This window comes from Lutra lutra, chromosome 13 (assembly GCF_902655055.1).
Source record: "Lutra lutra chromosome 13, mLutLut1.2, whole genome shotgun sequence".
Taxonomy (NCBI): domain Eukaryota; kingdom Metazoa; phylum Chordata; class Mammalia; order Carnivora; family Mustelidae; genus Lutra; species Lutra lutra.
The window spans coordinates 31,069,341-31,092,969 of record NC_062290.1 but is presented as its reverse complement, the minus strand read 5'-3'; the positions used below and the strand labels follow the sequence as shown (position 1 = coordinate 31,092,969).

Below are 23,629 nucleotides of genomic sequence, written 5' to 3'. Positions count from 1 at the left end.
AGATATAGATCAATGCAACAGAAGGGAGCCCAGAACTAAACCTATGCTTACATGGTCAACCAGTCTATGACAAAGGAGGCAAGAACATAAATGGGGAAAAGACAGCCTCTTCAACAAGTGGTGTTGGGAAACTGAACAGCTACATGCAAAAGGCTGATATTGGACCACTTCCTTACATCAGACACAAAAATAAAATCAAAATGGATTAAAGACCTAAATGTAGAAACTGAAACCATAAAATTCTGAAAGAAAGAAAGAAACCAACCATAGGCAGTACACTCCTGGACATCTGTTCAGCAATATTTTTCTGTATCTGTCTCCCCAGCCAAGGGAAACAAAAGCAAAAATAGACTATTGGGACTACTTAAAACTTAATAAAAATCTTAGCACAATGAAAGAAACCATCAAGAAAATGAAAAGGCAACCTACTGAATGGGAGAAGATCTTTGAAAAGAGGTCAATATCCAAAATATATAAAGAACTCACACAACTCAACACCAAAAATCTAACAGTACAATTTAAAAACAGGCAGAGGAGTTGACTAGACATTTCTCCAAAGACATACAGACAGCCACAGACACATGAAAAGATGCTGAACATCACTCATCATCAGGGAAATGCAAAAATCAAAGCCACAATGAGATATTCTCTCACACCAGTCAGAACAGCCAGTATTAAAAAGACAAGAAATGACAAGTGTTGCTGAGGGTGTGGAGAAAAGGGAATCCTTGTGCATTGCTAGCGGGAATGTGAATTGGTGCAGCCACTATGGCAAACACATAGTGTATGGAGTATGGAGGTTATTCAAACAATTAAAATAGAATTACCATATGATCCAGCAATGCCACTTTGGGCATTTACCACTCCACAAAGAAAAGATAAATTTTATTTATTTATTTATTAAGATCATTTATTTGAGAGAGTGAGTGTGCATGCAAGCAGGGAGGCAGACAGAGGGAGAGAAAGAATCCCAAGCAGACTCCCCACCAAGTGTGCAGCCTGACGCAGGGCTCAATCCCACAACCTGAGTCAAAATCACGAGTCGGACGCTTAATCAACTGAGCCACTCCGGTGCCCCAAAAGATGAATTTATTTATTTAAAAAAAAATTTTTTTTTAAATCTTTTTTTTTTTAATGTCAATTTAACCCCTTTTTTTTTCAAAGATTTTATTTATTTATTTGACAGAGAGAGATCACAAGTAGGCAGAGAGGCAGACAGAGAAAGGGGGAAGCAGGCTCCCTGCTGAGCAGAGAGCCTGATGTGGGGCTCGATCCCAGGTCCCTGGGATCATGACCCAAGTGAAGGCAGAGGCCTTAACCCACTGAGCCACCCAGGTGCCCCAGAACAGCCAGTATTAAAAAGACAAGAAATGACAAGTGTTGCTGAGGGTGTGGAGAAAAGGGAATCCTTGTGCATTGCTGGCGGGAATGTGAATTGGTGCAGCCACTATGGCAAACACATAGTGTATGGAGTATGGAGGTTATTCAAACAATTAAAATAGAATTACCATATGATCCAGCAATGCCACTTTGGGTATTTACCACTCCACAAAGAAAAGATAAATTTTATTTATTTATTTATTAAGATCATTTATTTGAGAGAGTGAGTGTGCATGCAAGCAGGGAGGCAGACAGAGGGAGAGAAAGAATCCCAAGCAGACTCCCCACCAAGTGTGCAGCCTGACGCAGGGCTCAATCCCACAACCTGAGTCAAAATCACGAGTCGGACGCTTAATCAACTGAGCCACTCCGGTGCCCCAAAAGATGAATTTATTTATTTTTAAATTTTTTTCTTAATTTTATTTATTTATTTGAGAGAGAGAGCAAGATCACAGTAGGGTGAGGGGCAAAGGGAGAAGCAGACTGCCCACCAAGCAGGGCTTGATCCAGGACTCTGGGATCATGACCTCAACCAAAGGCAGATGCTTAACCGGATGAGCCACCCAGGTGCCCCAAAAGATACATTTTAAAAGATACATGCACCCTTATGTTTACTGCCACATTGTTTACAATAGTCAAGACATGGAAGAAATCTAAGTGCCCACTGATAGATGAATGGATAAAGAAGACGTCCTATATATGTACAGTGGGATATTACTTAGTCATAAAAAAGAATAAAATCTTGCCATTCATGACAAGATGGATGGACCTGAAGGTATTATGCTAAGTGAAGTAAGTGAGACAGAGAAAGACAAATTCCATATGATTTCACTCATGTGTAATCTAAAAAACAAAACAAATGAAGAAAAAAAGACTCATAAATACAGAGAACAAATGGGCTGTTGCAGTAGGGGCATGGGGCGGAGAAGGATGGGTGAAATAGGTGAAGGGGATTAAGAGGCATAAACTCCAGCTATAATATAATTAAGTCATGGAGATGAAAAGTACGGCATAGAGAATATAGACAATAATATTGCAATACTTTTTATGGTGGTGACAGATGGTAACTACACTTAATATGGTAAGCATTTCATCATAATGTCTTCATCATAACATAATCCCTATGTTATGCACCTCAAACTAATAGAATACTGTATGTCAACTATAATTCAATAAAAAAATTTTTAAAAAATTCTCAACCTACAAGTGTCAAATGACTCACAATACACAAGAATATACTGTATCAAACTTAGAAAATGATGGAAACATTCCACAATAATGAGTTTGCAGAATACAAACAGGCTGGTAGTAACTGTGCCAAAAAAATAAGGCTCTGAAACATCAATTTATTTATCATCACATAGAAATACAATCTACAGATTAGAAAGTATAGCACAATGAGACACAACTTGAATTCTAATATACATGATCTTAATTTTTCCTTTTTATGTTAACATTAATCCTATATGATTATTACTTTAAAAAAAAAAAAAAAAGAAAATCAGCCCCAGCAAAAGAAACTTCATGTTCAGGGAAATGCTAAAAATAGTCAATATAAGTATATCCATTAGAATATTTCATACTAAAAAAAAAAAAGAAAGAAGGAATATTTCATACTCTACAGATGCCAGCACTTTTTCATTTCCCATTAAGGAAAAAGTAACACAACATAAGCTATTTTTTAAAAAGCAAAGACAGGGTGCCTGGGTGGCTCAGTGGGTTAAAGCCTCTGCCTTCAGCTCAGGTCATGATCTCAGGGTCCTGGGATCAAGGCCCGCATCAGGCTCTCTGCTCAGCGGGGAGCCTGCTTCCTCCTCCCCCTCTCTCTCTCTGCCTCATTCTCTGCCTACTTGTGATCTCTGTCTGTCAAATAAATAAATAAGTCTTTTAAAAAAAAATTAAAAAAAAAAGCAAAGACAAATTGAACTGCAATAACAGAACTGACTTTTTACATTTAACTTTTTTTATTCATCCTCCAAAGCTATTGTACTAAACTTAAAAAAATGAATTTTTAGATACTGAATTTGAATACTTAATTTTTTTGAAGTTTTTTCATTTTTATTTTTATTTTTTTAGTAATCTCCACACCCAGCATGGGGCTCAAACTCACGACCCTGGGATTAGGAGTTGCATGTTTTTCTGACTGAGCCAGGCAGGCACTCCAAATAATTAACTTTTACTTTTAAAAAAGGTCATAAATCAAATGCACTCTTAGTTTGGAAGGACGTGGTTCCTGCTCTGCCTGATGGAGGCCCCTTCACAGAGGCTGCCTCCGCACATCAGTTGGACCTGGGCAGGGTCACAGGAGCTTCTGGCACCCAGAGCCCCAAAGTCTAGCAGTAGCAGCACAAATTACTCCAAATTTCTCTTTATGCCCTTGACAACATAATAAACCAAGGGGATAAAACCATAGGTTTATTGGTAACTCAGAGCTTTTAACAATTAAAAATCATAAAAGGGCTATGTAAATACCAGCATTTCCTAAACTTGAGCAGCTGATCTTAAAAAAAGGAGAGAAATCACAGATCATCCTCCTGTGTTGACCTAAATTATTTAAATAAACAAAAAACTAATGTGCTTACACCTCTTAGAGAACCATGTGACCAAAACTGCAGAACCATGGGGTTTCAAAATTAACAACAATTTATGTTGGTGGATTCTGTTATTTTGTTGAAAGTAGATAATCAATGTTAGATTTACAGGGCCCTCCAGGGTCCACGTGTATATTTTGACTTCAGTTATATGAACGCAGAAAATGCCTGTTTGCACAAGTACATTCCACAAAGCGATTAGTTAAACACCTCAAGGCTTTGTTATCTAGTGCAAATTCAGACTTCACACTTACCCAAATCTATGACAGTGAACAGATTTTAATCAAATGTTGATTATTACATAAGACCATCTTGCTCTTTGAAATAAAAGTTGGAAGGCACCATTACAGAAAACCGCTTTTGTGGGTGTGTTTCAATTGGTAACAAGAAAATATCTGGTATCTGATGTGATATTTTTTAAATTACCACAAATGGAGAAAATTCTACTTTCAGCACGGGCACCCACTGTCACACTGTTGAAGAAAACCAGTAACACTGGAAATGGCTCATTGTACCATTTTGAAAACATCTTATCCATAAATTTAGTTAGCACTGCCAATGCCTTCAAGGAGGAATACTAACTACAGCAACTTTTTAAATTTTTTTAAGATTTATTTATTCATTTTCGAGAGGCAGAAGAGAATCGGAGGGGGAGAACCTCAAGCAGACTGCCCAATGAGCACAGGGCCCGACTCAGGACTTGATCTCAAACTTGAGATCATGACCTGAGCCAAAATCACAAGTCAGACACTCAACAGACTGAGACACCCAAGTGCCCCCAAACCCTTAAACTTCCAATGCACCACAGTGTTCGGCTTTGCCAGCATGAACAGCCTTACTATGCTTGGCTCTCCTCTTCTCCTTTCTCATTAATCACAAGTAGCATATAACTCCACTGTACTACACTGTTTTCATGATCAAAATCAATCTCTCCATTTATTAAATGAGAAATTCAAGTCTATTCTCTAAAAATCTTTAAATGACAAGTTATTGCCACCTCAGAGCTTTGGCTGAATAACTCACAAACCAATCCAAAATGCCCTGTGATGTGTGTCCTTTTAGCACCGGGACCTGCCAGCCCAGCAGCAGCACACATGGCACCTGGCTACATCTTGTGTTATAAGACCAGTGCTGACTGCCTCCGGAACATGATCACTTGAAGCCAAAATTATTTTAAGTTCCAGTGTTTGCATGGGAACAGAATGGTAGTATTGATTTATTTATTGAGAGGGGAAGAGAATCTGACTGACTGAGAGTATGAGCGGGGGAGGAACAGAGGGAGGAGGATAGAAGCCACAAGCAGACCCACTGCTGAGGGGGAGCCCGACACAGGACTTGATCCCAGGACTCTAAGATCGTGACCTGAGCTGAAACCAAGAGCCAGATGCTTAACCAACTGAGCCACCCAGGTGCCCCCTGGAGTGATGGTTATTAACTAAGGTGGTAAAGCAGATGACTCAAAGGTATTACTTTTTTTAATTTATTTATATTAGAGAGACTGAGAGAGAGCACAAGTAGGCAGAGCAGCAGGCAGAGGGAGAGAGAGAAGCAGGCTCTCTGCTGAGCAGGGAGCCCAATGCAGGGCTCAATCCCAGGACCCTGGGATCATGACCTGAGCCAAAGGCAGCCGCTTAACCAACTTAGCCATGTAAGCACCCTGCAGAGGTATTACTTTTTAAAATAGATATTATCAAAGTAAAATAAACAAAATTAAAAGATTCATAATCAAGATCCTATGAAACCCTATACTGAGAGAAACATTCAACAAGTATCTTTTTCCTCTCAAGGACAACAGAGATATGCAACAGCAACACATGTAATATTACATTTAGTATAGTTTTGTACATTTGTCTTTAAGGACAACAGTTTCAGAAAAATCTGTCTATGAAAAAAGCTTATATTCTTCAGAAGAAGAAAAGTGGAAGTCTGGATTCTCTCAAGCCTTCAAACGTGTGGAAAGCCTGCCCCGCAACATGCACTAGGGGACCCATTCCTTATCTTGCACTGCCCAGCAGCTCTTGCTGCCTAGGCTCTGCAGACACAGGAAGGCATTGTCCCTGCAGCCATGACATGACAGGAACAGCAGAACCAAGAATCTCTTCTAAGCAGCAAAACTAGCACAGATCTGAGACACTATGAAGCCTCAGAAAAATGTGAGATTTGAATCTTTGGTGAAACTTGTTACTGAGCTTCAAACTGCAAATGATTTCATGAAATCAAGATGCAGTGCATACAAGAACTTGGAGAGGTCACAGAAAAATACAGAATATCCAGGAATTCAAAAAGCATTCCTAGGTCTATGCAAATGTACAGTGCCATGTGTTGGGGTATCAGCAAGTACAAACTTGTCTGGCTAAAATATGGTAAAAGAACTTTAAAAGTAGTTTTCAAATCTAACTGCAACAAAGCAAACATGATTTAAAAAGTCATCTCACTAAATAAAAGCCTAAAATGCTTACCTAATGGCACACAAGTATAAAGACAGTGAAACCACAACAGAGATTACTTTTCATGAGGAAAATAAAGATCCAGAGATTTCCACCTAATTGTAGGTTCACAGAAGGTACACATTTGCACCATACCTGGTATCTTTACCTGATCCCCAGGTTCGAACTCCACATCCACCCATGTTGTCTTCAGTTCTGATTGTTCTAGAGAAAGAAAGAATATTCCTTTAAACTAGAAGGTGGTCTCCAGTCAATCTCCAAATCAGAAAAGCTGTCCCAGGATCAGCTCCCTCAGGAATAAGAGCACACTATATAAAATCAACTAAATATTAACACAAAACAAACAGATTCATGTCATGTATTACCAAGAACATGAAGCGAAAACAGCAGTTACAGAGAAGTGACGTTTTCTCATTCCCTGCATACCTCTCAAAATCTCGTTTCCCTCTCTGGTCAAAACTGTCGAAAGCTCTGTTCCCGGGGCCACCTCTGCCTCGGCTTCGCATGGCCCCTCTTGGGCCTCCCCGGCCTCTCGGTGGTCTGTCTCGATCAAATCTGTCAAGGGGTCTAGAAAGAGACAGGTAGAATCAAAAGTGATGAAATGGATGAAAGGGCTAAGAAGACTCTTTTCAGAAAAATTCTAGAAGGACATGATGGCTGTAATGTACTGGAAAGAATGGTGGCTTGAATAATAAAGCAATAGTTAACTTTTACTGAATACTACTACCTGAAGCACTGTTCTGAGCCCTTCACGTACAGTCATTAATTCTCTAAAACAGAACTACAGCAGACAACTATTGTCCGCAGATAAGGAAACAAGAGGCATAAAGGAGGTAGGTAACTTGCCCCATACAGCAGCTAGGTGAGGGAGCCAGACGAGAGAAGCAGGTCCTGGGCAGGTCTCACTGTGGAAGGCCATCCCTTTCTCTGGATCTGGTTTCCTCATTTATAAAATGAGGATAAACACTAAGATTCATTCCAGCTCTAATAATCAATACTTGTGTTAAATTTGGAATGTTCTGTGTAACAGAAATAATTTAACTTCAAATTACGCCCCCTTCTCAAATCTCCATCTCCCAAACCAGTGAGTAAATGACCCTTGGGGCCAAAAACATTAACCTGCAACAACCTTGGTTCTTTTTTTTTTTTTTTTTTTTTTTTTTTTATTTGACAGATTACAAGTAGGCAGAGAGGCAGGCAGAGAGAGACAGGAGGAGGAGGCAGACTCCCTGCTGAGCAGAGAGCCCTATGCAGGACTCGATCCCAGGACCCTGAGATCATGACCTGAGCCGAAGGCAGAGGCTTTAACCACTGAGCCACCCAGGCGCCCCAACAACCTTGGTTCTACCCCCACCGCCCTACACAAACTTCCAAGGACAGCCGAAGTTCTTTGTTGTTAAAGTGAACAGCAACTTTTGGCTTTATGTTATCTGACCCCTATTCATCATTTGACAGCTGACTGTTAATTTTCCTCTGACCTCGCTAGCTTCTCTTTCCCTGCTTGTCCTTAAAAAATTATTTTTGTAATAGGTCATACCGAAAGAGGGTACAAAATTCACAAGCTATTCCCCTTGCTCCTCAGCTACCCAATCCCACTTCTTACAGGCAGGCACGTCCAGAGTCACATAAAGGGACCAGTTCTATTACCTCGCCCCTTTCATTTCACTAGGCTTGGTGCCCCACACGCAGCTGCCTGCCTCGTTCTTCTGGATACCTGATTGTCCTTACATGTACCTGCATTCCTGACTTTCTATTTCTGGCACACATTGTCCTCATCTCCATGCTATTGCTATGTGACATTCACACATGTGACCCTGAGTCTCTCACTGAAGTCTCTGATTCCAGGCCACAAAGCCAGTTACTTCCTGGACATACCCTCTGTCCATGCCCTGACCCTGCAGATATGGGACCAACACTGACCCCTTGCTCCTCCTGTGGTCCCTAACTCACAGCACGAAAATACCAAAGCCAAGAACCAGCTGTCTTCTACACTCTCCCCTTCTTCCCCTGCCACATCTGCTGGCGCCAAGGCCTGACCGCCCACCCACTGCTCCTAACACCCATTCTCGGCCATGTCTCTAGTCACTGTCATTGTTTATGAGGACCAAAGCTACAGCAGGAAGGACCATATCATTTTCGTCATTACAACCTTACTTGAATAAGATAAATTATATATTTTTTAATTTGTAGAGGCCTTAAAAAACATTTAAAATGACCAATTACTTACTGAACTCTAGTGGCATCAGTGACTCAAGCACTGAAACCAGAGGTATATTCCAGTCTACTGCTGTGGCTGAAATGTTACATTAAAAAGCTACTATCTGAGGGTGCCTGGGTGGCTCAGTGGGTTAAGCCACTGCCTTCGGCTCAGGTCGTGATCTCAGGGTCCTGGGATTGAGTCCCGCATCGGGCTCTCTGCTCAGCAGGGAGCCTGCTTCCCTCTCCCTCTCTCTCTCTGCCTGCCTCTCTACCTACTTGTGATCTCTCTCTGTCAAATAAATAAATAAAATCTTTAAAAAAAAAAAAAAGCTACTATCTGATAGTGGGCAAAAAGATACAAAAGGATTAAAAAATGCAGAATCACTAATCATTAACTTTATGCAAGTCTCTTACAAGACACATCATCCTAAATAAATTCCCCAGGTTAGCTTTTCTGCCTCCCACCTCCCCCACCCCTGACAAAACAAAATTTTTATTCCTTTTTTTTTTTTTTTAAGATTTATATATTTTAGAGAGAAGAAGAAGAAAGAATACGTGTATGCAGCATGGAAGGGGAGAGTGAGAGACTCTCATGCAGACTCCTCACTGAATGTGGAACCCACGCAGAGCTTGATCCCACTACCCTGAGATCACGACCTGAGCTGAAATCAAGAGTCAGCTGCTTAACTGACTGAGCCACCCAGGCGCCCCAAAACAAAATTTTGAAATAGAGACTACCATAAAATCAATAACATGTTATGATAAATATGTGGAGCAGAGTTCTAAGACAATGACAAAACCAAAGTACCAATAATAATAATGATGATAATAATAATAATAAGGGAGTTGGACAGGGCCATAAAAGAAAAAAAATTCTACTTAAATACTGAGAAGAAATGAAACACCAAAACATACATGGAAAATAATGCCAATAGTCAAAATCAGGTCTAAATTTACATGAAATCTAGATCAGAAACCAACAAAATACAAAGTCATTTAAATATAATAGTGATTAAAACTGACCCTAAAATAGCACTGTGTGTTCTGGTTTATTTTAATCCCTTGAACCATTTTTTTCTTACTCCACAGATTACCCACACCTCCACCCCCAATTAAATATATTCTCAATTGCTTCTTTATGATCCCTTGATTATAAAATATGTCCTCTTTGTGCTCGTGTTGGCAGCACATATCCTAAAAGTTGGAACAATAAAACATATCCTTTTTTTTTTTTTTTTAACAGGTTAGTGAGCACTGAGAAATCCTGTACGTTAGTTAGGAAGCCTTACTTGTGATGTACTCACAAGCCAAAGTAAGGAAAATAACATTTCAGCCGAGTACCCTGCCTTACATCCCTGTCATCCACTCTTGACAACAGTCTTTATAAGACATGAGTACCTGTTTTACAGGTAAAGGGAATGAAGTTCATGGAGGGGAAAGTGAGGGCAGTTAGTGTTTACTGGGAACAGAGTGTCATTCTGGGAAGATAAAATTGTTCTGGAGAAGGACAGTGGTGACAGTTGCACAACAGTGTGAATGTACTTAATGCCACTGCATAGTCATACATTTATAAGTGGTTAAAATGGTAGATTTTATGCTATGTATATTTTACCCCAATTCTTTAAAACGCTTCTTTAGGAGGAGAAACAAACAAACAAACAAACAAACATCTGAGTAAGTGATATCTTTCAGAACCCGGACTTCGAATGACCGGCAATAAACTTCAGGAAGAGCCAAAGAAATAGTCAAAATGTATCCAGACAGAGGTAGACTAATTTCTTAATAGCCTGTGTTCAAGGAGTTCAGTTAAGTTCATTATCTGGAACCTAAAGAAAAATTTCTATTGCATTAAAAACAGTAGTGGCCCTCCCAGACCATATGCAAGTGACCTGGCTGATCTCTGCACCTGAGCCACAGGGACAGCTACTGTCAGCACCACTTAGGACACTGCTTCTCTATGAAAATGTGTGCTCTGCTTAGAGGAACAAAAATCCACTTGAGCCGGGTAGGACCAGAGTACCCCTCACTGCAACTGCAACTCAGGGTCTTTGTTTCCTCATTCGTAAACATGGAAAGATAGGAATTAGATAAAGTCTGTTAAGATTATCAAGATTCTAGGGGTGCCTGGGTAGCTCAGTCAATTAAGCTTCTTGATTTCAGCTCAAGTAATGATCTCAGGGTTGTGAGATCGAGCCCTATGTCTGGCTCTGCAGTGGTGTGGAGCCTGCTTAAGATCCTCTTTCTCCTTCTCCCTCTGCCCCTATCCTCTGTGCATGCATGCTCTCTTAGAAAAAAAAAATTTTTTTTCAGGATTCTATAATTCTGCCCAATAACCATGTATAGGTATCATAGAAAATGTAAGGTGATAGGATTTTTCACTATCAAATAAGCAAAGATGAAAGTTCAATTTATTATATTCAAACCTGGAGAAAGAGCTATGAGAAATGCTCTTATAGATTGTTAGTGATAGAGTAAATGGACAGGTTACCAGGATGGGGATTGGTCACTATGCATCAAAAGATCCCCCACTTTACCCCAATTTGTTTTCACACTACATGTACCCATCCAAACTTGCACTAAAGCACAAACTGGGTTCTAGGATACACGACACCCAGTTGAGGACCACTGCTTTATGGTTCCCACTTCTAGAACTCCCATCTAGGAAAGGACCAATCCTAAGGGAATGATTACATTGTACCACATCCAAACAACACATCATAATAGAACCACGAAAAATGTTTACCAAACATTGTTAGGGACATGGAAAACACTTCTGCCATGTTAAGTGGAACTGAAAGAATATAAAGGACTCAGTACATATGTATTATCATCTTAATATTTAAGTATACCCATGTATAAGAAAAAAAGGAAAAATTTAGGCCAGTGTTAAGACTAATCATCTTAGATGGTAAGATAAGTAGTTTTAATTTCTTTATAATTGCATGCATTTTCTAAATTGTCAAATTTGCTTATGGATCTTTATTAATAGGAGAATACTTTTTAAGAAATTAAGGAAAATATCTTTTCTAATAGTACATAACTTATCAGAAATAATTTCAAATTTCCTTGAAGGTAAAAATTACCTACATATACCTAATGTAATACACTGAGGACAGGAGACATCACTTCTGTGGTATTCCTGCCAAAGTACATAATATCATTTCATAGAGAAACACCAGACCAATTCAAATTCTGGGCAGTCCTACAAAGTAACTGACCCATACTCTTCCAAAATGTCAAAGTCATAAAAGATAAAGGAAGACTAAGGAGCCATTCTACATTAAAGACGACTAAGGGCAATGCACATTCTGGGACTGCATCCTGAACCAGGCCTTTTTTCTCTTTTGCTGAAAGGGCATTATTAGGACAACTGGTGAAATGTGAGTACTCTGTAGATTACATGATTTAGAGGATTAGATAACAGAATTGTAGATGTTAATGAGTTTGATAACTGCACCATGTTTTTAGGAAATGCATTTAAAGTGTTTAGGCATAAAAAGATAATTTTGTACCTCACTCTTAACTGTCAAAGAACAAAGGGGGTGTGTGTGTGTGTCTGTAAAGGAAGGGAAGGAGGGGGGTTATGATAAAGCAAATGTTAACATTTGGGGAATCTGGGTGGGGGTATATAGAAATCCTTTAAGTCTTACAACGTTCTGTAAATCTGAAATTTTTTTTTTTAAGATTTTATTTATTTATTTGACAGACAGAGATCACAAGTAGGCAGAGAGGCAGGTGGAGTGGGGGGGAGATGCAGGCTCCCTGCTGAGCAGAGAGCCTGATGTGGGGCTCGATCCCAGGACCCTGAGATCATGACCTGAGCTGAAGGCAGAGACTTTAACCCACTGAGCCACCCAGGTGCCCCAATCTGAAATTATTTTTAAAGAAAAAAGAAAAATCCCTCCATGATCCCATATCCCACCCTACCCCTACCCTTACATACATGTATGATTTCACTTAATAGGCACCATTTTGTGTTAATTTATACTCATCCTTTTTAAAGACTCATAGTTTTGCTACTTTAAAAAGCTGGAAACATGAGTTTGTGCTTCTGAGCTATAATTTCCTTATTTCCACGGAATAAATCCCTTAAGTGAGGGGAAAAAAAAATACACATATGCTTCCCCAAATAAGTAGTTCTGATCCAGAAGGCTTTTTGTAGGCAAGCAGACTATGGCCATTACACAGCAAAATTGAAGTAATCACCAAAAATAGCAATTAAATCTTTCTCTTCCCTCACCCTCCAACATGGTGGCAGATACACCATCTTGATGTTCTGAATATGTAACTTCTAGGGAACAGATGTGTGGAAGTCACCACCTGCTTCAGCCCTCCCAGACTGAGCTACTCTGTTGGGACTTTTGCAATGGGGCAGGGGGTGGGGGTGGCAGTTAATGAACATGGTTTTACAAAGCCATGTCTTTAGTTAAAACTTGTAGCCAGGGTCCTAAATGGAATTAGTAGTCAAGAAGTTGAAAGACTTTGGGAATAATGGCTCCCCTGACATTAAACTATTGACAGCTAATAGTGTCAACATACACTGTTCTGGTCTCCCTTAGCCTCTTTTACCTATTTTCCTTTAATTTTGATTCACAAGTTGTTTAATCTAAACTCATTGTTGTGTGAATTATTAAACAAGTTTAGGCAGCAAGCAGTACCAAGCAGAAGACACCGAGAATGGCTCTCTGTGTACACACAGGCACAGGTGCAAAGCTGCCCCATCACTCAGGAGTGGTGTCCAGCCGCACCAGCCTGAGACCACCTTCAGGTTCAGAGCACTTTCTAGAGGAAGGTACGGAAGCCAGAAACTGGTGTTACACACTGCATCAGTTTTCCTTAAAACGTTAGCCTGATAGCCAATTGACCTAACCATGGGGCCAGGAACTCATTTAAACATGTTAGTAGTCTAAATTAGTAATGTTAAATGAAAACCATAATTATATCCCTAGCCTAAACTGCAAAAGAAAATTCAACCAGTTTAACAGACTCCTGTGTAGTTTTTTACAGGAGTGCTTTATGTAGTTACTAATAAATAATGCATTTTTCACCATACAATCATTTCCCTCATGCATCACCTAAACTAACTGCCAACTTCTGTTGGCAAAATACTCCCAGGACTGGCACCATGAAAAGGCGGCAAAGGCTAGCAGTTCTCCTAAAACCCTCTGGCTCCCCCCATCCTCCTGGCCGAGGTCTGCCATACGTACTTTTCATCTGTGAACTTCTCAGGTGTAAAGTCCGCCTGTCTCTCGGTCTCATAGGGTCGATACTCCCTGTAGGATCTTCGCTCTGCTCGGTCAAGTGTCACCTCTGTCCCCCGGCTGTCATTCCATCCCTGTTGCTCCCCTCTTCTGGGAGCTCGCTTCTGGCCTGCCAGGGACAAATCAGAAGGGAGAGCTGGTCCACAACAACACATTTACAGGGAGTTTTAAATTCCACTTTTCTGGAAGTCAAAGGCATAGGAAAATCTGGGAAGTTCAGAAACACTCAGAGAAGAAAAAAGTTGTGGATACTGTCATGGCCCAGAGTCAACTACAGCTGACCCTTGAGCAACCCAGATTTGAAGTACGTGGGCCCACGTATGCATGGATTTTTTTTTTTTTTAGATACAGTACAGTAGTGTCAATGTATTGTCTTCTCTGGCTTATCTACTGTAAGAATACAGTATGTAACACATACACAAAATACACACTGATTGACTATTACTGGTAAGGCTTCCAGTCAACAGTAGGCTATTAGCAGTTAAGGTTTTGGAAAGTCAAAAATTTTATGTGGATTTTCAACTGAACAGCTGGTTGGTGCTCCTAGTCCCCACCACATTGCTCAAGGGTCAACTGTACTTGTGAATAAAACTTTTAAGACACTTATGTTCTCCTCCTCTTCTGTCCTAGGAAATATAAACTATACCAACTATAATTATCTGACAAAGTGTGACAGCTCTAGATAACACGTTTGCCAAATTAACTACTTTTGACAAAATCAACTTTATTAAAACATGGTAGGTAAGCTCCATAGAGAAGGTTCCCTAGAATAAACACTGTATTTCAGATCGTACTTTAGTTAAACTGTGGTTTATCATTGGCTACTAAGGTTTTCGTTTTCAAATAGTCGTACTGCTATTATCTTCATCTGAAAACAGATTTTCCTGCTCTCCTGCTTTTTGTTGGGTTTTATACATTTATGATCATACTTGTCAATATAAGTCCAAACTGCTATTTGCCAACTCATACAAGGACCAGTTGGCACTCAAAGGGACATTCTCTGCATCATTTGCAGAGAAACCGCACTTAGTCAGGGCCACGAAAGGCTTCAGACTCTCCCTCTCTCTCTCTCTCACTTTACTTCTCTCTAGTTTTGTTGCTTTAAAAATTCTTAGATTCTTGTCTGAAGGCAGCTAATACTTGGTAAATACACTGTGAAGAACTTTGTCACTTCTTAATCCATCTCCCAAAAAATGTATTTATTTTTCTTTATATACATTTAAGAGGTCTCCATCTCAAACAAGATGTACTATTTTTATTATAGTAGCTTCGATTTTCCTTGGTATAACTTGCCTTTCACATTGGTTGTATAGCTATAAAAATATTAAATGCATTGGAGTTAATGGGTATTTTTTAAATTCCTAGATTCCTCTTAGATAACACATGACGCTTAAGGAATATACATTTATACATATTGTTTTCCTACTGAATATTTCCTATCTGAACTTTTAATTGGGCACATGCAAATGTTAACATAGTTCCAATACCTTAGTGATCACATTTTAAAGCAAAAATCAAGTCTGTGACACCACTAGCATAAAATTGTGCGATTTATTGTTAGTTAGCCTAAACTTTTTTTTTTTTAAAGATTTTATTTAGTTATTTGACAGACAGAGATCACAAGTAGGCAGACAGGCAGGCAGAGAGAGGGAGGAAGGGAAGCAGGCTCCCTGCTGAGCAGAGAGCCCGATGTGGGGCTCGATCCCAGGACCCTAAGACCATGACCTGAGCCAAAGGCAGAGGCTTAACCCACTGAGCCACCCAGGCACCCCCCTAAACTATTTTTTTCAAATGTGAAAAGTTACATAACAAATCTAAGTTCAATCTTAAGTTAATGTCCCATAACTAGAGATACTTAAATCCGATTTGCATCCTGTAATTGTGACATCAGTCACAATCTGAGCTTATGACATGTTTGAGATATGGGAAAGATGTTGTCATAAATAGATCGTTATGCTTCTCCTGCAGAAACAAAACAGAGACTGATACTTGTCCCAGGAGTTGCAATGCCAAATCTGAGGGCATGCATATTACTAATAGAGATCAAATTTGAAACGTTAGATAGAAAATGTTATTATGAAAGTTAATTATCTAGCAAGTTGAAAACTACAATAGATTCTAACATAACAGCAATCAGCTAATATGTCGACAGCAACAATACTTTTCAATACTTTCAATGTAGAAAGTTATTTTAATGCAGCTTCAAATTTCCTATTTATAACCTATTTTTAAAAATCTTAGTATTTCTACTCAACTACATAATTATTTAGGAGCTTATACCACCTTTTTGCTTCCTCAAGGTTATTTAAAATTGTATCAATTAAATTTGGAATTCACCATTCAAAATGTAAAATGACATTTACTTCATCCTTTGTATTAAAACTTCTTCCAAAGTTTTGGTGTACAAATTAAAAACCATTAAATATAACTGTATACTTATTAGAATAATTATAAATACACTGCAAACACTTCATTCCCTCTCCAAAACCCAAACAAAGATAAAAGGGGTCCAGTTTTTCCCCCACAATTTAGTGCTAAGAGATCAAGACAGCAACTGAACCTAGTTTGTGTCTATGCTGGGTCAGCAGCTCCGAGCAGATAATGCAAACACTGAATTTCTCTAGCCCTTTCCAATAAAAGGCTGGCACATGCTGTCTGATCATTGATCTAAACCCAAGCCCATACAAAGATTTCTTACAAAATAAAGTTGAGCTTCGACTCAAAGATGATAGTTCTAAAAGGTTAGGAAAAGCAAAGCCTCTCTGGATTTCTTTTTTTTTTTTTTTTAATTTATTTATTTGAGAGAGATCACAAGTAGGCAGAGAGGCAGGAAGAGAGAGAGGAGGAAGCAGGCTCCCCACCGAGCAGAGAGCCCGATGCGGGGCTCGATCCCAGGACTCTGAGATCATGACCTGAGCCGAAGGCAGCGGCTTAACCCACTGAGCCACCCAGGCGCCCCGCCTCTCTGGATTTCAAGAATGAATTTATCAAACAAGGTTCACCCAAGGGCCAATATATGTTGTTACATAGTGAAGGATATTAAAAACCTGTTTCTATGGGAAAATCTTACAGTTTCCATATCCACATCCAAAAATGTTTCCAATATATGTCAAACATGTTTTGACTTTGATTCCTGTCCAAAATGAGCATTCACTTATAATATTCTAACTAAATTAAAAATTTTGAATGTTAGAAATGAGGACTACAAAATCTTGAGAGTAGCCCTGCATAAATTCAGTATAGTAACTACATGAATGGAAATTAATGAGCTGTTTACTCCTGAAATAACATGTCTGAGAAAGAACTGAAATGACAAAATTTCCATTCTAACTACAAAATTAACTAAAGATCTTTAATATAGATCTCAAAGGCCAGATCATCTGGATCATGAACTATTGACAGTTAAACCCATTAGATCACAATGCAAAGTGAAAGCAGGTCGCAACTCAGTTTATATGTCATTTAAATTTGGTGGGGGGGAGAAATAGCTCTGTATAAATACAAGGTGTTAACAAGTAAGAAAAATAGGAGATTTTTACTTCATACATTTCAGAATTGTCCAAAATTCTTATACTAAAAAGTCATGATTTTTAATATTAAAAAAAGGTTAAAAAGCAATACAATAACAGCACTGAATGCAGTTTCACACCAAAGGATAAAATACATTATTTTCATTTGTTAAAAAGTAAAGGGAGAAGAAAAGCTTAGCCTTCCTCAGTTCTTTCATTACTATATTTATCTAAATAGATTTATGAGAAAAAGGAAAACATAACACAAAATGTACAATATATCTCATCTCATTCACCATTTAAACAGGCTCGTAAACTTACTGGCCTACCAGCATGGGGTTTTCAGAAATCCAGTAGCATTTAAAATAATTTTCAACATCTTTATTATAGTGACTTTTCTCAATCTCCAGTGATATGTCAGACTGAAGTTTTCACAGCTAAAGGTAAACATTACCTAGCTGCAGGAGTCAAAGACCCAACACTTAAGCCAGGAGTTGTAATCTCAGGGATGGGAAGTACAGTTGTAACCAAGCAAGAACAGGCCAGTAAAGCCCAGTTGAATACATTGCCAAACACTGTCTGGAGTGATGGAACAACACATCTTAATCTTCTAACACTCCTTTTAAGCAAACCTTAGGAACATGGCCTTATTTTAGGAAAACAGAAAACACAGATGGAGTCCTGCAGACTATGAACTGATGCAGTTCAGGTGATAAGAGACTCTTAAGTTCCTCCCTGACTAGATGATGACAGTGGTATCTGGCTAAACAGGGTGTGGGGAACTTTGAATATTCTTGTTGAAAAGGTTGAAGGTTAAAAACGCTTTTCTTAAGGCAGTCCGAGTTAATGACAAGTTACACATCCCAGCGACACTACATGCTGTATTGAGAAATGATGCGGGCTGGCTGCAGGAAGCCACCGTGAGGGGATGGGGTGTACGGTGATGGGGTGAAGGTACGGATCCTGCAAAGAGCCAGGGACCCCGCGTCCGCCCCCGCCGCATTCTGCTCGCGGCCCTGACGTCACAGCCCGCCCCCGCGGTCACCCAGGCAGGCCTTCGCTCCATCACAGAAGCCCGAGCCCCGAGCCCCCGCGATTCTTCACACACCCTGGGCTCTAGCCACCACCCCCAGCGGCCGGGCGCGCCCTCCTTCCACCCTCTTTAAGAGGGGTTCTTTTTCCTTCTCCCCAGCGCGCTTCTCTTTTTTCCTCCGGACCCGAATCTTGCTGGAGGATGGAGCCGGTGCCTGCTAGCTCTAGATTTGAGCTCCGCGGGGTAGCGACCCCAGTTATCCACGCCACACACACCAGCCCGGCAGGATCCCTCAACTTTGCCCAACTTGTAAAGGCTCAGTTCCAGGATTCTGAGACCCTTACTCCACGACCGCACTCCCCCCCCCCCAACCCCACAAGGGTCCGGGAAAGGCCAAAAGGGACGTGACACCCCCCTCCCGTCCTCTTTTCCTACCTTCCCCTGCCACAAGGACCCTCAACTTAACCCAAGTCTTCCCAGAGGCCCCTTCCGTTTCTGGATCAGGACCCCCTGACCCCAGTCTCGCAGTGGGGGGTCGAGAGGTGGCCGAGGAGGGGTGACCTCCGTGACCCCATTCTCCTTCCCCTTCTGCCCACCTCGCCTACCCGGGGGTGCCCAGGTGCCGGGCGGGGCGCGCGTACCGGGTGGCAGCGGGCCGCTCCCGGGGCTGTCCGGCTGCTGCGCGCCGGGGGCTGGGAGGCTCTTGCGCTCTTTCTGGGACTCCCTTCGGCCGCCGCCCGCGCCAGGTCTGTGGCCCGAGGCCCCGGCCGGACTCCTGCCGCCGCGGTTGCCGGCCCCGGCCGCCGCCGCCTCATCGCGCCTCTTGCGCTGCAGCTGCTGCTGGCGCCGGTGCTCGGCCTCGCGCAGGATGTCGAACGGGTCCGACTCGTCGTCCAGCAGCTGGTGGAAGCGGTTGGCCACGACGCAGCCGAAAGTCTCCTGCATCGCGGCGCTTGCGGCGGCCGCGGCCACGGGGCTCCCCAGAGCGCCCTTCATGCCCCGCGGCCACTGCGGGCCCGCCGCTGGCAGCCCACGCGAGCGAGTCTCAGCAAAGCCGGCGGCGAGGACCCATCCTGCCCGCCGCTGCCGCCCTCCCTGCCCTGCCCGGTCTCGTCCCTCCCGGCGCCGGCCCCCGCGCCGCCGCCGCCGCTGCCCGCCCAGGCGCCACCTGACAGCCAATCAGCGCACGCAGACACGCCCCCTTTCCTAGCCGGCTTCCCTGGAAGGCCAATCAACGGCAGGCTGCTGTCACGTCACGCGACCTCTATGCCCCTCCCCCCGACTCAGCAGAGAGGGGCGGGGCCCCAGGGGCGGAGCTACTGGGAGGAGCAAAGAGGCTCGTAGTTACCGCAGCTCGGCTGGGCGGGTGGGTCACGGCCATTATTTGTATTCTTTCTGGGAGTGGGTCTGTATTCATTATGGGCCACTCTTCTTTGAAGTTTATATATTCATCTAGCCATTCAACCATATATGGAATACTTATGTGCCAGACACTATGTCGTAAGAGATATTAGCTCCGTGTTTTCGTGGATCTTTGTCTGTAGACAGAAAAGTGCCCTAAACGAAAGGCACAGACTTTTCGACGCGCCCGAGGCAAAGGGACCTGACCTAATTGGGAGTCCTGGAAAGACTTTTCCTCGGAAGTGAAGGTTTAACGGAGATACGAAGGATGAAGGATAACAGGGGCAGGAGCAACCGCGAGTACGGATGTATTGAGGTGGGATGGAGCACAACCCGTTGAGACTCAAAGGAAACCATCGTAATTGAATTGCAAAGAAGGGGGGAGACCCTTACTTTGGTCTTTATTCTGGGAGCAGTGAGAAGCAAATTTTAAGCGTAAACATGTATTCTAAAAGGCGAAAGGCCCCCCAGGTGCAACGTGAAGGACTAGGCTGGAAGCAGGTCAGAATGGATGCAACGAGACCAAGCAAAAGATTGTTGCAGAACTCCAGGGAAGAGTTGATGCATGCGACTTGAATTAGAATGGTGGCAGTGGAGGTGGAGAGACCAGTAGATTCAAGAGCTATTTTAGATACGGGTGTTGAGGAAAAAGAAGAGGGTAGGATGACTCCTATATTTCTGCCTTCTACAGCTGGAATGGTGGTGCATTCCAAACAAATAGAGCACAGGAAGAGACCATTTTGATGAGAGTCATGAATTCGGTTTTGGACATGTTGAGGTATTGTTTCATTTGTTTGTTTTGTTTTCAAACTCTGAGAGAGGACTCTGAACTGGACAGTCCTCCAGGAAGTTCTTCCTGGCACCTGGCTGCCTATCCCTCAGCCCTTCCTTTTCCTCTATTTTCCCAGAACCTGTATTTTGTTAGTGCATCGGGCGGTCGTGTGGCCCAGGGGAAGCTGGGTGCCCTTCCAGCCTCCAACTTGATTAATCTTAAATCATGCACTGTAATTCCAGTCTCCTGCCAGTGATCAGTATGGGAAAAGGCTCTTGGTGCAAATCTTCTCTGAGGGGAAGTATTCTGGAGGATTCCTGGGAACATTTTTCTTATATCTAAAAACGGATTGAGAAGGGATCTGCCATTTCCCACCTCTGTCCTTTGCTCCTTGTTATGTGAAGAGGACATAACACCTAGAGTTCCTGTCCCTTGTTGTGATGATGAGAATGGCAGAGCAGAAGGATGGAGAAAACCTAATTCCTTGGTTATCCCACTGGAATAACTGGGAAACTCCCTACCTCAGACTTTTATGTAAGATGATAAACAACATTATTGTTTAATCTACTTGTGGTTATATTTGTCTGTTGATTTAAAAGCATCTCATATTTTGTATGTCAGTTGAGTCAAAGCATTTTGCTCAAGTGTGTAATCACCAGCTTTTGTTTTCCTTTAATAGCAAGTGGAAAAGGAACTTTTAACCCTGACTACTGCAAGGATTGTATTTTATTCAATTCAATTTTTTGTCATTCCCAAGGAGGACAGGGATGATGCCTGTCATTCACTGCATTCTTAGTCATTGCAATTTATATTCCCAGTGCTTAGCATTCTAGGTAGTTGTACAGTAGGTCCTCAGTAAGTGTTGAATGACTGAAGATTTTAAGGTATTTGGTCATCTTTTTGGAGTCAGCAGAGGTTTTTGATCAAAAGCTTATTCTTTTTACCCAAAAGAATTGAGAGCAGGTGTTCAAACAAAAACTTGTATGTGAATGTTCATAGCAGTACTACTCACAATAGCCAAAAGGTGGGGACAACCCAAATGCACTGTAGTGTACTGGGTAAACTTTTGGAGTCATTGGCCCTGTGGGTTGGGGCGGCCTGAGCCAGGGATCCTGTGCCAAGGTGCTTCAAAACCTTGTTAAAGATGTTTGGGTCCCCATGAAGCCCTACTATACCCATGTTTACCAGGAGATTTGGGTAGGAATGGGGTTGATGGGTTTCATCGTATATGAAATTAGGAGTGCTGATAAAAGAAGTAAAGCTTTGAAAGCTTCAAGTCCTGCACCCGCTCATGGTCATCATAAACCAGTTTTGCTTGAGAATACACATCAGATGGAATGCCAGTTTAACTGTAAATTTTCAGCACGCTCTATTAAATGGGAACATGGAGCATTGTTGTATGCTTATAGACATTTTGTTTCCTTTGTGGCATAAATAAATGTAACTGCAATGTGCAAAAAAAAAAAAAAAAAAAAAGGGCCACAGTAGTAAATTTTATGTGTATCTTGCCATAATTTTTAAAGCATATATTTTGTTAGACCATAATTTGAATCCTGGCTCTAGCACTAATTCATTTGTGACCTTGGAAATGTTCCTTATTTCTGTGCCTCAGTTTTCTCATCTGTAAAATGGCAAAAATAATGATGCCTACACCAGGGGATTATTGTGAAAACTGGGACCGATAATGCCTAGGAGGTGTTCAGCACCATGCGTGGTGCAAAGTCAATCCTCAATAGAAGTCATTATCAACATTGTTAGTATCATCACCACCATTTCAAATCAGACTTAAGACTAGGTAGAGTCATAATAAGACCTCATTATTATGAGGTAGATTAAATTTCCAAGGATTCTTCATGCAACATCACCACACGTGCCAGAGACCATACTTTGAGAAGCACTGCTTCAAGCCGGAGTTGTGCCTGGCATCTTTAAGCTGCCCAGCACCAAGCAACAACACCAAAAAACCATTAGCACTTGAGAGGGGGCCTGGCATCTTCCCACCGGACACCTGGAGAGAGCCCCCTGCCCCATTTCCTTTCCAACATAGCCAACCACAGCAAGTTCTTAAGGCATGCCCCTGTGAGCACTGCATCCTCATTTCCAAATCATAACTGCCCAGAACAGTTTTAAGTCAACCAATCCCAGGTGCTTCAGGTTTAAGAACATATTTAGAACCCCTGAAATAGAGATGAGTAGCCTCTAGCTAGTCTTAGCTGGCCATGCGTTTCCTTTGGGGCTCTTGATGACCATAGAATTTACTGAGGGTAATGGATTGAGCAACATCACATTTTTTCCCCGACTATTGTTCTGCTGGGAGATCGAGTCCTTAAATGCATTCCTGAAATACAACCCTACCACATTAGCATGAGTTATTTTAAGGTTGTGTTTAATGTGGTCAGTTTAATAGACTGATGTTTTTAATAATCCAAGATATAAAAACCATCTTTAGTAATTAAACTACCAAACAGAAAACACAAGATACCCCACACACCCATAACTTAGAAAATAAAGCATACCGTGCTCGCTTTGGCAGCACATATACTGAAAATAAAGCATACCAAAAAAGCAGTGGGGAGTGGATGCTGAATAATCCCACCACCCTTTCCTTAGCAGTGATTTGTCAGCATCAGTGGAAATGCAGTGAAATTTAACTATTTACAAAACGTTAATTACCTTGGGTTACGTAACATACAAATTCCATTAGGAATAGTAAAATAAAATACACTACAATTCCAGATTGAGTTGAATTTCACAGAAAGGTCAGAGTTTAAAAACATGTTATTGTTTTAAAACATATTACTGTTAGTTATATGCAGGGAGAAATGTTTAGATGAGGATCAAGGCACAGGATCCAGTCAAGCTCTGAGGGGCTTGAATTTTTGTGAATCACCGATGAGTTGCATTCTATATACTGTTTTGCCAGTGGATTATTGATACCCCTTTGCCTACCTTTTCTCCTCTATAAAATTAGGATGATTATAATCAGTCCTATGTTCCTCATATGGTTGATGGGAAATAAAACCAAAGAAGTAAATT

At 41.4% G+C, this 23,629-nt stretch overlaps 1 protein-coding gene across 2 annotated transcripts in view; it reads right to left on the bottom strand.

Moving 5' to 3' along the window:
* The window catches only part of HABP4 (hyaluronan binding protein 4), a 44,922-nt gene extending 25,359 nt beyond the window's left edge, over nt 1-19,563 (bottom strand). The window contains exons 1-4 of one of the 2 annotated variants that reach the window (XM_047700474.1): nt 19,026-19,563; nt 13,825-13,987; nt 6,845-6,985; nt 6,554-6,622 (exon numbers count right to left, since the gene is read on the bottom strand). In XM_047700474.1, the coding sequence (XP_047556430.1) occupies nt 6,554-6,622; nt 6,845-6,985; nt 13,825-13,987; nt 19,026-19,416 (764 nt within the window). In that variant the 5' untranslated portion in view covers nt 19,417-19,563. The remainder of the gene's footprint in view (nt 1-6,553; nt 6,623-6,844; nt 6,986-13,824; nt 13,988-19,025) is intronic. The other variant, XM_047700475.1, reaches the window with a different exon arrangement.
* Between the last annotated feature and the right edge of the window lie 4,066 nt (nt 19,564-23,629).